The 16633-nt window shown below is 46.3% G+C and overlaps 1 protein-coding gene across 1 annotated transcript in view; it reads left to right on the top strand.

The window, feature by feature from the left end:
• nrxn3a (neurexin 3a) overlaps positions 1–16633 on the top strand; it is a 2455668-nt gene that overhangs the window by 719702 nt on the left and 1719333 nt on the right. Inside the window, exon 8 of the mRNA XM_086002654.1 lies at positions 105–488. Within this exon, the coding sequence (XP_085858780.1) occupies positions 105–488 (384 nt within the window). The remainder of the gene's footprint in view (positions 1–104; positions 489–16633) is intronic.

Genomic DNA, 16633 nt, shown 5'->3' with positions numbered 1-16633 from the left:
TTCTAATTGTCATACATCGGAGATCTTCCGGCTGCAGGCACAACATAACTCATTCAGGAACAGTCGGGCCAACATTTTCTAAGCCGTCTGATTTTCTCTTGCAGGTACTATATCGGTGAACAGTCAGCGCACCCCATTCACGGCAAGTGGAGATAGTGAGATCCTTGACCTGGAGGGGGACATGTACCTCGGAGGCCTTCCGGATAACAGAATGGGTTCCATCTTGCCCACGGAGCTGTGGACGGCCATGCTCAACTATGGCTATGTTGGCTGCATCAGGGACTTGTTTATTGACGGCAGGAGCAAGGATATCCGACAGTTGGCGGAGGCCCAGAACGCTGCTGGGGTCAAGCCATCTTGCCTACGAGTGAGCATGAAACAGTGTGACAGCAGGCCTTGTAAGAACAATGCAGTGTGCAGGGAAGGTTGGAACAGGTTCATCTGTGACTGCACCGGCATGGGCTACTGGGGGAGAACATGTGAAAGAGGTAAGTGCAATTTATCTTCTTCAGGAAGTGACCTGTTTTTCTAATTTGATTGTTTCCCTGCCTATTTACCACGACAAAGTAAAAGTGTGCCAAGTATTTTCTTCAGGAATTCTGTGTGTGTGGGATGGTGGGATGCAGATCTGAGATCTTAACTCTGCTCAATTCCTTGGCCCGTAATTTGCGGTCGGCGGCGAAGCAAATATGCTCACCGCTGGCCCCGAAGAAAGCTGCCCGCAAATTTCTCGCCATCACTGCGGCGAGAAGCTCGGCTTTTCCGGCGTTCAGTTGAGCTCAGTGTGTGTTAACGGGGAATCCCGAACGCAAGCCGTCTGGAGCAGCCAATTGCGATGCAGAATTCTCACAGACCCGGGAACCAGGAAGTGAAGCAGCTCCTTTGATTCTTAACTTTTTTTAAAAAAAGAAATGTTACAGAGAGCAACAAAACCAAAGACTGGGGCTCTCAACATGGGGAAAAAGGTCAACCTGAAATAAAGAACAAGCTTTTTTTTAAAAAAAGCACAGCCAGTGTCGGAGCAGTGAATGGCTGACCTACAACTTCAAGATTTCCGCACTAGGATGCGCGATTGCGCTAAATCCTGAAGTTGCGGTCGGTTTCGAAGGGGGTAATAACAGCGAACGCTACACCGGGCCATTATCTCTGCCATATGACTGAGGAGTGGTCAGGCATCTCCCCGGTGGAGGGCAGGAGAATTGTAACTCCTAGCAGCTGAGTCAATGCAGTGGAGGCGATGTCACTCACCTGTCCTCAATGTCAAATGGCCCAGGGAAACTTGGGGACCACAGCACAGGAGGCAGTAAAGAATTTACCTTCATGTTGGAGCCCACAAGAACAGCTAGCGCTCAGTTTTACGCTTTTATACGTCTTAACTGTTTGGACCAATTTTCTCCATTCCCCTCCTAAAACCTGACGAAGCTGACTGCTTGCTGGGATCTACTGTGCCAGTCATTTGACCAAATGGGCATTCTTCATGCGTGAGCATCAGCAGAGAGATTTTGACCCATGGGAGGGGGGACACCATAGCCCCAGCAAACCTGTCATCGCCCTATGTCCATACCTGCTGTGGCCGTTGGATAGGGAGAGTAGGAACATGGCCAATTTGTTACCAGCCCCAAACTAAGATGCACAGAGGTCAAGTCTAGCACCCTCGACCTGCATCCCACTGAGATGAGCTAGGTCAGCACACATTGGGAATTGGGCCTGGGACCTTCACGGAATGTAGCAAGCCTTCATTTACTGTCTATAATAGTTGTCTTGAGAAGGGCAAAATACTTGGCAAACCAAACCCCAGCAAGGCGTCAACTCCTTCATTTCATGTAGACGGGGAGGCGGTGGCGTAGTGGTTATGTCACTAGACTAGTCAGCCAGAGGCTCAGTCAAATGCTCTGAGGATATGGGTTTGAATCCCACCACGGCAGCTGGTGGAATTTAAATTCAATTTAATTCTGGAATTAAATGTTAGTCTTAGTAATGGCGACCATGATACCATTCTGATACCATCTGGCTCACTAACGTCCTTTAGGGAAGGAAACCTGCTGCCCTTACCTGGTCTGGCCTACATGTGACTCCAGACCCACAGCAATGTGGTTGACTCTTAATGCCCTCTGAAATGGCCTAGCAAGCCACTCAGTTGTAAACAACCGCTACAAAAAACAATAAGAATACTGCAGCGGTTCAAGAAGGCGGCTCACCACCATCTTCTCGAGGGCAATTAGGGGCGGGCACTAAATGCAGGCCTAGCCAGCGACGCCCACATCCCATCAATGAATAAAAAAAAAGATAAATGTAGGACCAATGCCAAGCATGTCTGTGTCGTGCTTGGTGCAGAATTGAAATCTGTTGAGCGGGGAAGGGACCTAGGGAGCTATATAGAACATGGGTCAGTGAAGGTGCACGGGCAGTTCTGAGAAGCTATTGCAAAGACAAGTAAAGGATGTAGAGCAAGGACAATCCAGTATAAAACAAAAAGCAGACCCTGGTTCAACTCCATCTGGAATAATGCACCCAGTTTTGGTCACCTGGATGATGTAGAGGCCCTAAAAAAAGGTAACAGAAAGTCCACCAGAATGCACCTTACTTTAAAAGCACTTAATTATCACAAAAGGCTTAGCGAGGTTAGTCTTTTTACACGAGAAAAGCGTAGACTTTGGGGTAATTTGATTGCAGCATGTAAAATAATGAAGGGACTGGACGCTGTCTGAGTGGACAGGCCATTTGAACTAGATAACTAGGGAATATGAGGGCTCATGTATACAAGCTATGTAAGCATTAGAAGTAGGTTAGATGTCCAGAGGTCTTTCTTTATCCAGAGGTTTAAAAATATTTGGATTAAGTTACAGGCTCATGTGGTGAATGTGAATTTGCTACAACAATTCAAAAAGGAGTTGGTCAAGTTCCCTGCTGTGGCCAAGTAGGTGGGATGTTGGGTATGTATCTCATGGTGACTGTAATCTCCTGAACTCATTTTGATCATTTTAGGGGATCGGACTGGAATTTCCTAGATTTTTTTTACGCTAAATTAGCCTAGTGTTTAAAATTATTTTTTTACCTTTCCCAGGAGATTACATGACTGTAGTGCAAGGGGACCATTGGGGGTCATGACTGCTAGTGCGAGGGATCATTGGGGTCATGACTGCTGGTGCAACGGGTCATTGGGGGTCATGACTGCTAGTGTAAGGGGTCATTGGGGGTCATGACTGCTGGTGCAACGGGTCATTGGGGTCATGACTGCTAGTGTGTGGGATCATTGGGGGTCATGACTGCTGGTGCAACGGGCCATTGGGGGTCATGACTGCTAGTGCAAGGGGTCATGGGGGCATGACTGCTAGTGTAAGGGGTCATGACTGCTAGTGCGAGGGGTCATTGGGGTCATGACTGTTTGGGACAGAGTCGATGGACCTGCCTTTTTGTATGTTCAGATTGTAGAAAAGAGGAGAGAGAAAACTGATGGGGAGAAAAGGAAACATTGAGCATTCACTGTTCTTTGAGCTCCAGCATGATGGTAAATTCCTGTATTTTTCTCGCCAATTTACCTAGGCCATGTGACTGAGAGGTCAGGCGGATAACATGTTGCCCTGACTCCACCAATACAACTCTGACTCAACTGCTTATGTGTAATAAGAGGGTCTGAGAAGGTGATGTGGGCCACCTTTTTAAATCCCTGCAGTTCTTGCGGTGGTGGTTCTCCTACGATGGTGTTAGATAGAGAACTCCAGGATTTTGACCCAGCGACAGTGAAGAGACAGCGAGATCTGTCTAATACAGGATGTTGTGTGACTTGGAGGTGATGGTGTTAACGTGATATTGTTGCTGCTGTCCTTGGTAGTAAAGGTCATGGAGATAGGAGGTGCTGTCAAAGTAATCTTGGTGAGTTACAGCAGTGCATCCTTCAGATAGTACATACTGCATCCACAGTGTACAGGTGATGGAGTGGGTAATGTTGAGTTCAGTGGCAAGTGGACTGCTTTGTCCTTGATACTGTGGAGCTTCTGGAATATTGTTGTGGCTGCACCGTCCAGGCAAGTATTCCGTGACGCTCCTGCCTTGAGCCTTGTAGATGGTGAAGAGTCTTTGAAGGGTTGGGAGTTGAGCTATTCATTGCAGACTACCTAGCCTGCACCTTGTTCTTATAACCACAGTTGTTGTGGTTGGTCCAGTTAAGCTGGGTGAGCAATGGAGCTCAATGACTCTCACAGAACCAGAACTGAGCATCGGTAAGCAGGTTATTGGTGAGTAGGTGCCATTTGATGGCTCTCTTGATGATTCCTTCCTTCAGTTTGCTGATGATTGACAGTAAGCCGATGGGGTTTGCATGGATCAGCTGCTAAAAGCAGAAACTAGAATTTTTGCGTTTATATTCACTTGCCTTTGTGATGCCTCACTAAAAACAAAACCAGTTACAATTCTTTTTAGTTAATGGAGAGCTGTGAACATCAACAGGAAACAGCCATGGCCTTGAACAATGCATCCCTTTGGGCCAAGTGGTTTCCAGGGTGACACCAGTATAAAATTGATATTCTGGCCTCACTACGGTGCCCATTAAAGCTCCTCCCCCGATTGGATGTTTAGTTGACAATGGTCCAAGCTGATTTCTTGACACTTCTTGATGGCTAAGTGAGAACCTTTGTAAGAATTATTTACGACTTTCACGTCTCCCACATTAGGTGTTCGAGTAGGGTTCGTAGACCTGAATCCACTTTAACATAAAACCACACAGATACACTGGGCTGGATTTTACTCACCGAGACGAGTTGGGGGCGGGACTGCTGCCTTTCGGGTTCTAGTCCCACCCCCAGCGACGTCCAATGCACAGACGCTATTTTACCCTGATTGGCCTTGTTCAACCCGCCCTGCGGGCTTGCTGGCCAATTAAGGGAAAGCCGGTGTCAGATGATGTCAGTTGACGATGCTTTATCTGCCGGTTTTCTTAAAGGCACATGTAGCATTTATTTTTGACAGATGATTTGACAGCGTTTGACAGCATTGAGGTGCTGTCAAACACTGACAATCACTGCACAAAGGTGAGCCCTTGCACCCAGGCTCCCCAATGACTCTCTCCTTACGATGAAACAGATGACAGCTGCAAGTGAGGGTACAGAAGCGATCTGTCACTTCTTCCATTGAGGTGAGGCCACACAAGCACTTCAAATCTTGTCACCTACAGAAAAATCTAAACACATTAAAAATGACCTTCCCAACAATTCCTTACCTCTGATACTCACCAGTGTCCCATTGCATCCTTCATGCCACTTCTGCAGCTGTCATCTATACACCAACAGTACATCAGACCCTGGCCGTGTTCCCGAACTTCAGGAAGCCCGCAGCAGAAGTCTCAAAATGGGAAAAAGCCTCTTAACTACCTGTTAACAGGCAGTTAAGTGACTATAATCTTCTTCCCGCCGCTAGGAGTCGGGTCCCTGCGCAAATCGGGGACCCGCCTCCCGGGAAGATTGTTTGGAGGCGGGTTTGGGACCCGCTCCCTTTCTTTATGATTTTCCCAGCAGTCCCGCCTCCAGTCCCACTTCCAAACCTGCCTCCTCAGGGCTGGTAAAATCCAGCCCACTATCTCCCAGAGATCTTTTATTTAACCACTAACACACAGATTAAATAAGAACCCAGCTTAGCCTGTCCTGGAATCTTCAAGTGCCCGGTTGGCCAAACCAACGCTCACTTGAAGTCCGTTGGAATCTTTAGACATCTTCTCTTCGTTAGACCAGGATATGTTTATCCTGGCCGACTGCAGTGGAAAAACTAGGTGTTGTGTCAGTTCTTATATTCTTCATGTTCAAAACTCCTCTCACGGCTCTCATGTGTACACCTTAATGATTGGCTCATTCAAACATGGCTTTTCTCCTGGTTGTTCACGATTGGTTCAAAGTTTTAGTGGGGTTACTCAATCATGCGTGTTACTTGTTACAGATTAAGGAGGGTCTTAGTCATAGAGTCATAACGGCACAGAATAAGGCCATTCAGCCCATCGAGTCCGTGCAGACTCTCTGTAGAGCAATCCAGTCAGTCCCATTCCCCCGCTCTATCCCCGTAACCCTGCAAGTTTATTTCCCTCAAGTGCCTATCCAGCCTCCCCTTGTAAACATTGAGTGTCTCCGCTTCCACCACTTCCATCGGCAGCGAATTCCAGGTCATCACCACTTGTTGCATAAAAAAGTTTTTCCTCTCGTCCCCCCCTGTATCTCTTGCCCAAAACCTTAAATCTGTGTCCCCTAGTCCTTGTACCATCAACTAGTGGGAACAGCCTTTCCCTGTCTAGCCTATCCAAACCCGTCATAATCTTGTACACCTCTATCAAATCACCCCGCAACCTCCTTTGCTCTAATGAAAACCAATCCAGCTTCTCCAACCTGTCCTTGTAGCGAAGATCCCCCATCCCAGGAACCATTCTGGTAAATCTCCTCTGCACCCTCTCAAGGGTCTTCACATCCTTTCCTAAAGTGTGGTGGCCAGAACTGGCCGCAATACTCCAGTTGTGGTCTAAACCAGCGCTTTATAAAGGCTCAGCATATCTTCTCTCAAGACAGTGTTGGTCGGTTCCATTGGTTGCACAGCAACTCCAGACCTGTCCCTGGCCACAACTGCGCCTTTTATCTGAGTAATTCTTTGTTCTCAGCTTGCATTTTAAAGTGGTATCGCCATCATTAAAAGTTCTCTTTTTTGTATTAAAGTTCTTCTCGTAGTCAGCGATGTTTAAAATAGATTTCCCTTCACCATGTGGTAACTTATATTTCAACATTTAAAAAAATGTTGGCATATCAGAAACTGTTGGATAAAGGTGACAGGTTTTAGGTGAGAATAATGATTTTACTTGATAAATACAATCCCTTAAATTCCACCATTCCTTTCAGAGAACATTCCTTTCTGACTGGCTGCAGCGGATACCTGAGCACAATTCATTTCAGCATCTGAAAGAAAAGATCGGCAGCAGCTGACATTTTAGCCTATCTTTCTCTGTCAGATACTGTCGGGCATTTCAAGTTCCTTCCGTTCTTATTTTAGCTCCTTCAGAGGTGTGATCGGTTTAGTAATCCTCTGGTCAGAGCACTTTGTGCTCACTTACATTTGACCGCCTGTTTTTGTAATGGAGGCTTACTTTGAAGTAGGGAGAAACAGTTGAGACAACGAGCATGATCATCGGCGCCACCGGTTGTCGTGGACTTGAAAATCCATTTTTATGGTGGTGATGAAAAGATTTCGGCAGGAGAGGAGAAACAAACATAGGAACAGGAGGAGGCCATTCAGCCCCTTGAGACTGTTCCGCCATTCAATTAGATCATGCCTGATCTGTATCTTAGCTCCGTCTACCCGCCTTGGTTCCATAATCCTTAAGACCCTTGCCTAACAAAAATCTATGAATGGCAGTTTTTTAAATTATTTAATTGACGCCCCCCCCCCAGTCTCAACAGCTTTTTGGGGGAGAGAGTTCCAGATTTCCACTACCCTTTGTGTGAAGAAGTGCCTCCTGACATCGCCCCTGAACAGCTTGGCTCTAATTTTAAGGTTATGTCCCCATGTTCTGTACTCACACCACCAGAGGAAATAATTTCTCTCTCTCCACCCTACCAACTCCTTTAATCATCTTAAGCACCTCTTAATCCTCTAACTTGTGTGGCTTTTATTGCAGATCATTTGATGTTTAATCCTTGATTCGATTTTTAGGCAATTAAAGAATTGTCATGAAAGAAAGACTTGCATTTATATAGCGCCTTTCACAACCACCAGACGTCCCAAAGCGCTTTACAGCCAATGAAGTACTTTTGAAGTGTAGTCACTGTTGTAATGTGGGCAACGCAGCAGCCAATTTGCACACAGCAAGCTCCCAGAAACAGCAATGTGATAATGACCAGATAATCTGTTTTTAGTGATGTTGGTTGAGGGATAAATATTGGCCCCAGGACACCGGGGAGCACGTCCCTGCTCTTCTTCGAAATAGTGCCGCGGGATCTTTTACGTCCACCTGAGAGAGCAGACGGGGCCTCGGTTTAACGTCTCATCCAAAAGGCAGCACTTCCGACAGTGTGGCACTCTCTCAGCACTGCACTGGAGTGTCAGCCTGGATTTGTGTGCTCAAGTCCCTGGAGTGAAACTTGAACCCATGACCTTCTGACATAGAGGCGAGTGTGCTGCCCACTGAGTCTCTGGGTAAGTTTGTGTTTCTTTGAATGTGTTATTTACCCTTTCACTGATAGCAAAAGAGAAAAAAAACCTCACGACACCCCAGTTAGCCCAGCGAGATGAGCACAGTCTGCTCTGATTAGAATAATAATAAACAGTAATTAAGTTGAGAAGAATTTAATGAAAGAATCTCTTTACCGCTGGGGTCTGATTCCTCTTTAAGGCTAGTGAGAGAATAGAGCTTTTAAATGATACTGTGCAATTGTATCAAATTCCTTTGCCTGCTGTATTAGCAGAGACGTTATCCCATTTAAAATAAACAGGTCATGGCTTCAGTTAAACTAGAAGACAGAAGAGTTTGCTAGGAATTCATTAAGAGTTCCTATGACAGTATTGCGGTCTAATTTCTCAGCTTATATATTTCGAAATGATCCTTTGCAACTTTGAAAGAATTCAGTATGAACTGCAGTAAGTTTTGATCCTCAGGAACAGTCACGTCTTACAGTCTGATATCATGTCTATGTGCAGTCGGCCTGCAAAGCTAATTTGGAATGATAATTAGCTCTGTATTCTTCCTCCAATAAAACATGAAACATTAATTACAGAGTTGCTGTACTTCAAAAGGGATGATAAATGAAACCAAAGTCAAAGTTCAAGAAAAAAGGACAGTCATTTTTTTGAGTCTAATATTGAGTTCTGAAATAATGGTTCAAAAGTATCCACAATAATTAATGAGGACAGTTTTAAGGATCCATAGGAACAAGAGGAGGCCATTCAGCCCCTCGAGCCTGTTCCGCCATTCAATGAGATGATGGCTGATCTGTATCCTAACTCCATTTACCCGCCATTGATGTAATAACGTATGGTATTATACAGTCCTCATAGAAGATAGGAGCAGGAGTAGGCCATTCGGCCCCTCGAGCCTGCTCCGCCATTTAATGAGATCATGGCTGATCATCCAAATTCAGCACCCTGTCCCTGCCTTCTCCCCATATCCCTTTTAGCCTTAAGAAATATATCTAAGTCCTTCTTGAATATATTTAATGAATTGGCCTCAACTGCTTTCTGTGGTAGAGAATTCCACAGGTTCACCACTCTCTGGGTGAAGAAATTCCTCCTCATCTCAGTCCTAAATGGCTTACCCCTTATCTTTAGACTGTGACCCCTGGTTCTGGACTCCCCCGCCACCGGGAACATCCTTCCTGCATCTGTCTGTCTAGTCCTGTTAGAATTTTATAAGTTTGAATGAGATCCCCTCTCATTCTTCTAAACTCTAGCGAATATAAGCCTAATCGACCCAATCTCAGATAGTTTTGCTGGGGGACTAAGGGCTTTGTGAATGGTTCGATATCAAGTTTAAAAACATGGAACAAACACAGCTTGACTGTTGTAGGATTGTGTCTGAGGATTTCCGCCACTGTGCTCAGCTCCTGAGTAGACTGTTAAAATATACGCTGACATGATGGCCATTGGCAGTGAATGAGATGGTGCCGCACTGTGGGCATTGTGTCCTCGTGTGTCTCTCGGCGTTAATTTATTACCTCATTTAAGAATCCTCTTGACTTGATTTAGTGTTTGGCTATACAGGTGAAACTTCCAACTTATTAAAGTGATCCTTCTTCTGTCGGCACCTTCACTCTGCTCACTGCACATAGATTAGGAATTTGCGTTATAATGAAAGATTAAAAGAAAGACTTGCATTTATATAGCGCCTTTCATGACCACCAGACGTCCCAAAGCGCTTTACAGCCAATGAAGTACTGTTTGAAGGGCAGTCACTATTGTAATGTAGGAAATACGGCAGCCAATTTGCGCACAGCAAGCTCCCACAAACAGCAATGTGATAATGACCAGATAATCTGTTTTAGTGATGTTGATTTGAGCGATAGATATTGGCCCCAGGACACCGGGGATAACTCCCCTGCTCTTAGAGTCATAGGCCTAGAAATTCGGTAGGCTTAGCGCCGCATTTGAGGCGCTAGAGGGCCTAGCACCGGAGTTATGGCCAGTTGAGAAATTCCCTGGGGCCCTAAATCGGCGTTGCACCGGTAGCGCTGCGCCGGCACCGATGACGTCATCGGTGTGCGCAGCGTCCCGGTTGCCGTGGTAACCCGGCCCCAAGCCGAAATTCAGTTGCGCCCGCCTCGCCCGTGGCAGGCGCAACTAAGACTCTGGCAACAGAGTCTTCCCCCAGTGTGCGCCGGCGCATAAAGGTGGAGCGGCGGCCGGCCGTGTTCCCGGCGGCCGCCTGCCCGCACCTCCCTTCCCGGACTCCTGCATTCCCCCCCCGCGGCCCTGATCAGTGTCTCATGCGAGCCCGGCACTTCCCCGAGGTGCCGGGCTCAGATGTCGGGTCAATCCGCCGGACAGTTGTCGGCTGCAGGCAGCTCCTCCTTAACAGGAGGAGGAGGCCTGCAGTTCCCCCGCCTGCCGCACCGCATCGGGTGCCGCAGCGGGGGATTAGCGCCGGGAAACCCAAGTTCACGCCCGTTTTGAGGCGCTAAAGGAGGGTTTTAGCGCCCGCCGCCGTCTGGGCCCGGCGCACCCGAATTTTCGTCGGGCGCTGCCACATTACCGCTGGCGCAAACTTTCTGGCGCTACAGCCCTGGCAAGACCAGAACCCAATTTCTAGGCCATAGAGTTTTACAGCACAGAAAGAGGCCCTTCGGCCCATCGTGTCCGCGCCGCCCATCCATCTTCTTCGGAATAGTTCCGTGGGATCTTTTTGCATCCACCTGAGGTTTAACGTCTCATCCGAAAGAAGGCACCTCCGACAGCGCAGCGCTCCCTCAGTACTGCACTGGATTGTCAGCCTGGACTTTTTGTGCTCAAGTAAAAGGAATCCAGATCCTTCTATTTGGGAAAAAGCAATACTTTGAAGTTATGTAATTGAAGTTTTAAGGATTGTGAAAGAGACAATGTTGGTTTAAACAAACCGTTTACTATGATGAAGAGCTTAAATATCAGGAAATGCAAAATAAAAATCAGGCAGTTAAGAATAAAAAGGAAAGTCAAATAGAATTTTGTCACCCAAAGAGAATAGAGTTGGTGGATTAAATTACCAGGGAAGACATTGAAGCAAGTTATTATGATCTGGCGCTGCCTGAAAGGGTGGTGGAAGCAGATTCAATAGTAACTTTGAAAAGGGAATTGGATAAATGCTTGAAGGGGAGAAAATTGTCAGGGCTATGGGGAAAGAGCCGGGGAGTGGGACTAACTGGATAGCTCTTGCAGAGAGCCGGCACAGGCACGATGGGCCGAATGGCGGCCTCCTGTGTTGTACCATTCTGTGATTCCAACTTGGGCAGTGCTATGTAAATAAGCTAAGTGCTCTCCTGAATTGTGTAAAAAGTGAGTCAATGATGTGCCACTGGTTGTTGTATTATTGAGCAGTGAGAAAGTGGTGACCACCCTCTCTGTTAACCGTAGATCGCCAACCAGACAGATACAACTGAATATTTCATAACTTGAAAAAGGAACAAGATTAGATGAATCAATCTGATAGTCAAGTGGCAAAAGCATTCGTTAATTGTCGTGCGTTGCCTTTGATTCGACTGCTCTTTGAAGGGGAACTGTGGCGTTGGTTGAGTACATAGAATTTCACGCCGCCCCAGTGGTTTCAACTCAGACCAGACGTGTCGGACTTTTCCCCTAATGAAGGGCTCCCTCGTGCAATCCAGAAGTGTCTCAATGACATGGAACCCCCAAGAGTTGCGTCTACCAGCCAGCACTCAGCTTTGTGGTATTTTTCTTACAGAGGCAGACCAGGATGTATTATTTTATTTTTATCCCTGCCCCAGGATAAAATGTTATGGGCTGGATTTTGATTCTGGAGGCGTGTAGGAGGCGGGACTACAACTTTTGGGGTTGTAGTCCCGCCTCCATCGAGTTGTGGCCAACCCACGCGATTTTCACTTGATTGACCTTGTTGAGCCTGCCCAGGGGCTCAGCAGGCGGATTAAGGGCCACCTGGCAACAGGTGACATCACAGATTGACATTTCATCTGTCAAGACCTTTTGACAGATGAAATATCAGCGTTTGACAGCTCTTTGAAGCTGTCAATCACTGACAATCTGTACTCCAAGTTAATTCCTTCCTCTCAGGCTGATTTAGAGATCTCTCCAGAACAGAAAGCTGAATGCTGCAACTTTTGACAGCTCGCGGCCATTCTGCTTTCTGTGCCGGTGAGATGAGGGACTCAAGAGACCTGAAGGAAGGAAGGCTGTAAAGGTAACTAAAGGTAAGTAAAACTTCTTTAAACACTTTACACACACCAAACACACTTACCTCTGCACTCATGCACCCATTACTCACCTGAACAGCGGACATCTCGAACCCTCCAAGCCCTTCAGCCCGACGGTCCGCCTCGCTAACTTGGCGTGGTTTGGAGCCGTCGGGAATCCCACACTTCACCAATAAAAATAGGGATTAGGCTAAAAACTGCCTGTTAACTACCTGTTAACAGACAGTTAATTGGCATTAATCCCCTTCCTGCCTCGGGGAGGCGGGTCCCAGTGCGGGTCAGGTACCCGCCTCCTTTGAAACTGGCATGCAGACGGGTTGGGGGCGGGATGGGTTCGTGCCCCCCGATTTCACGATTTTAACCCCCCACACGCCTCCAATCCCGCCTCCACGGCCCAATGAAAATCCTGCCCTATATCTCAATTGGGTTTTATATGACAATGAACTTTGCAAAAACCACTGCTAACTTGCAGAAAGACTCCATAAGGAATTTTGCTATTCTGCATCATTGAAGCCTGTGAGCATTGAAACTGATGGTAGAATGAGAGACTCCTAAGTTCACTGAGGAAAACACTTGAACATGAGATTCATTTTAACGTGGTCATTCTGACTTAAACGCCGTGGTACACTCAGAGGTATGTACTTTACAAGTACTTACTCCAACACTAATGCTCTTCTTGAATCACTAACCTTCCGCTGAACCAAAAATGCACCAGACTAATATCAATCATCATGGGATGAAAGAAAGCGAGATGGAGTGTCGAAGATAGTATAAAGTCAGGGCTTGTTGAGGTTATAGGAGGATTGTCAAGAAACCAGTCAAGTTTGAAGATTGTAGTATTAGACTCACATCCTGACGCTTCTGCAGTGGCCAGGGAGAAATGTATTATGGATTCGGTCCAATTGGGTGCACACAAATCTCTGAGTAATGCAACAGGTGAGGTCAAATGATGTTGGATTGATAGCATGGAGTTTTTTTTTGGTTCAAATGATTTTCTTACAGCGGCAGGCCAGGATGTATTATTTTATTTTAATCCCTGCCCCAGGATAAAATGTTATATCTCAACTGGGTTTTATATAACAATGAACTTTGCAAAAACCACTGCTAACTTGCAGAAAGACTCCATAAGGAATTTTGCTATTCTGCATCGTTGAAGCCTGTGAGCATTGAAACTGATGGTAGAACGAGAGACTCCTAAATTCACTGAGGAAAACACTTGAACAAGTGATTCATTCAACATGGTCATTCTGACTTAAACGCCGTGGTCCACTCATTTGTGTGCAGAGTTTTGGTCTCCTTATCTGAGGAAGGATATACTTGCCTTAGAGGCGGTGCAATGAAAGTTCACCAGATTGATCCCTGGGATGAGAGGGTTGTCCTCTGAGGAGAGATTGAGTAGATTGGGCCGATACTCTCTGGAGTTTAGTAGAATGAGAGGTGATCTCATTGAAACATATAAGATTCTGAGGGGGATTGATAGCGTAGATGCTGAGAGATTGTTTCCCCTGGCTGGAGAGTCTAGAACTAGGGGGCATAGTCTCAGAAGAAGAGGTCGGCCATTTAGGACTGAGATGAGAAGGAATTTCTTCACACAGAGGGTTGTGAATCTTTGGAATTCTCTGCCCCAGAGGGCTGTGAATGCTCAGTCATTGAGTATATTCAAGGCTGAGATCGATAGATTTTTGGACTCTAGGGGAATCAAGGGATATGGGGATCGGGCGGGAAAGTGGAGTTGAGGTGGAAGATCAGCCACGATCTTATTGAATGGTGGAGCAGGCTCGAGGGGCCGAATGGCCGACCCCTGCTCCTAATTCTTATGTTCTTACGTTGGAAAGAAAAATTCCCAAGCCTTTTCTTCCCTTGGAAGTTAGCTGTACTTTGCACCTGTGTGAGGACAAAATGAGCCAGAATTTGCCAGCAAAGTAATGGCGGGTTTAATGGCATTCGCCGTTATTAACGGTGTAAATCGTCCAACCAGCTTGTGGCGAGGAAGAGATACCCTGTGAACTGCGAATCGCCACAAATTGCTGGACAAATTGCGCCGCTCCGGCCTTAGCCTCGCGAAAACGGGAGCTCGCCCTCAGCCTCCCCGTGAGTTTCAAGAAATTGCTACGTCTGCGCATTAATTGCCACTTACACTCACCGCGGTAAGTTAGGGCTGGTACTGAACAACCCTTTTAGTGACGAGATTTATGTTCCTGCACTGCTAATCAACCTCAGAAGATGCAGAAAGGGGACAAGTTTAAAAAAAAAACTTTTCCTTTGTCTTTTTTTTTCACTCTTTTAATCCAGTCTTTCTTTCCCTTGTTTATTTCTCTTTCTACGCCCGATGTGACTCTAATGCACCCTATTTCCTTCCCCCGCAGTTCCTGTCTCATTCTCAATCGTTATATTTCACCGGTTAAGGAGATACTCTGTTGGCCCCATCGTTCACCGCGGTCCCGGGTGCCCCGTTGCCGCCCTGATCAGCTGGCACTTTCGACAAACTGCGTCGCAATTTTTTTTTGCGCTGGTTGGCGCAGGAAAATGCCTTAACGGGGCACGTTCCAGCAAAATTCTGGGCTGGTGTAAATTGAGGGGGCGTTCATAACAGTGCAGCTAGGCCTGAAGGGTGCTGGAACTGGTGGGCTCGGCAGATTGAATGGATTTGTTCGTTCCATTACTTGCTTGCGTTTGATAGGAATTATGGACAACTTACAAGCAAACGTTTAACTAATTGAGAGGTGCCATTGGCTTGCCTGCTGGTTCACCTTCTGCCACCGCAGTTAGGCGAAGCTTGACACTCACAGGCAGCTGGCATTATCTGACAGTTAAATGGAGCACGTGTTACCCCTCTACAGGAATTGTGTTGCTTCAGAAATTGATGTTGAATTCTCAGAGGTGTTGTATAATAGCAATAATGAACCAAGAGTTGCCCATTAATTAAATGACAATTAGACCTCTTCAGATTAGCGAAGGCACTAATACTCACTCTACATCTGTGCTACTCTCCAAATGCATTAATTAACAATTGATGAGCAATTTTTTTTCTCCTGTTTGTTAGTTAAAATTATTCCGTGTTGCTTAGATTTTGGGTTTGGTTTAAACAAACCCCACTACAACAACAACGTGTATTTATATAGTGCCTTTAACGTAGTAAAACATCCCAAGGCGCCGCACCAGGAGTATTTTAAGATAAAAAATTTGACACCGAGCCACATAAGGAGAAATTAGGGCAGGTGACCAAAAGCTTGGTCAAAGAGGTCAGTTTTAAGAAGCGTCTTAAAGGAGGAAAGAGAGGTAGAGAGGCAGAGAGGTTTAGGCAGGAAATTCCAGAGCTGAGGGCCTCGGCAACAGAAGGCATGGCCACCAAAGGTTGAGCGATTATAATCAGGGATGCTCAAGAGGGCAGAATTAGAGGAGTGCAGATATCTCGGGGGTGGGGGGGGGGGGAGTGGTTGTGGGGCTGAAGGAGATTACAGAGATAGGGAGGGGCGAGGCCATGGAGGGATTTGAAAACAAGAATGTGAGCATTTTGAAATCGAAGCGCAGCTTAACCGGGAGCCAATGTAGGGGTGCTGGGCGAACGGGACTTGGTGCGAGTTAGTAAGAATATAACTTGATGAACCAAGAACCTGAACAATTAAGAGAACATCAAATGGGGGAGCGGGAGAATGAACAAAATACTAATTTTTTAATGGAATTTGATTAATATCTAAACCTGCATTAGAGTAAGGCTCCAGAATAAATGTGATTTATAATTTATAAAAATGATGACGTGGGTTCTGTCATTTTAATTTGACTGTTAATTTAGTGACATTGTAAATCCAGCAAGACAGTGAAATAGCGCTGTTATATTTTAGGCGCACAGTGCTGTATTGTAGAGACTGGCTGCTTATTAAAGTGCTCGGGAGAATTAAATAATCCTACGTCGGGCAAAATGATGCTGAGGGATGGAAGGCCTCTGTGTTGCCGGGTAACCTTTTAACCCAAAATAACAACAGAAAACGCTGGAAAAACTCAGCAGGCCAGGCAGCATCCGTGGAGAGAGAAACAGAGTTAACGTTTCAGGTCGAAGACCTTTCGTCAGAACTGGAAAAAAGCAGGAAATGGAAAGCAAGTTTAGAGGCTGGGAAAAGGGGGAGGGGATGAAAGAACAAAAGGGAAGGCCTGTGATAGGGTAGAAAGCAGGAGAGATTGAGAGACATTGAGAGACATTAAGAGATATTCAAGGCGAGAGGAGGCGGTAATGGGACAGGTTAAGGAACAAAGGATGG

The sequence above is a fragment of the Somniosus microcephalus genome, chromosome 12 (genome assembly GCF_052327205.1).
Source record: "Somniosus microcephalus isolate GS21.2 chromosome 12, FLI_Smic_1.0, whole genome shotgun sequence".
NCBI classification, from domain to species: domain Eukaryota; kingdom Metazoa; phylum Chordata; class Chondrichthyes; order Squaliformes; family Somniosidae; genus Somniosus; species Somniosus microcephalus.
This window is presented reverse-complemented; position numbering and strand designations above follow the sequence as displayed.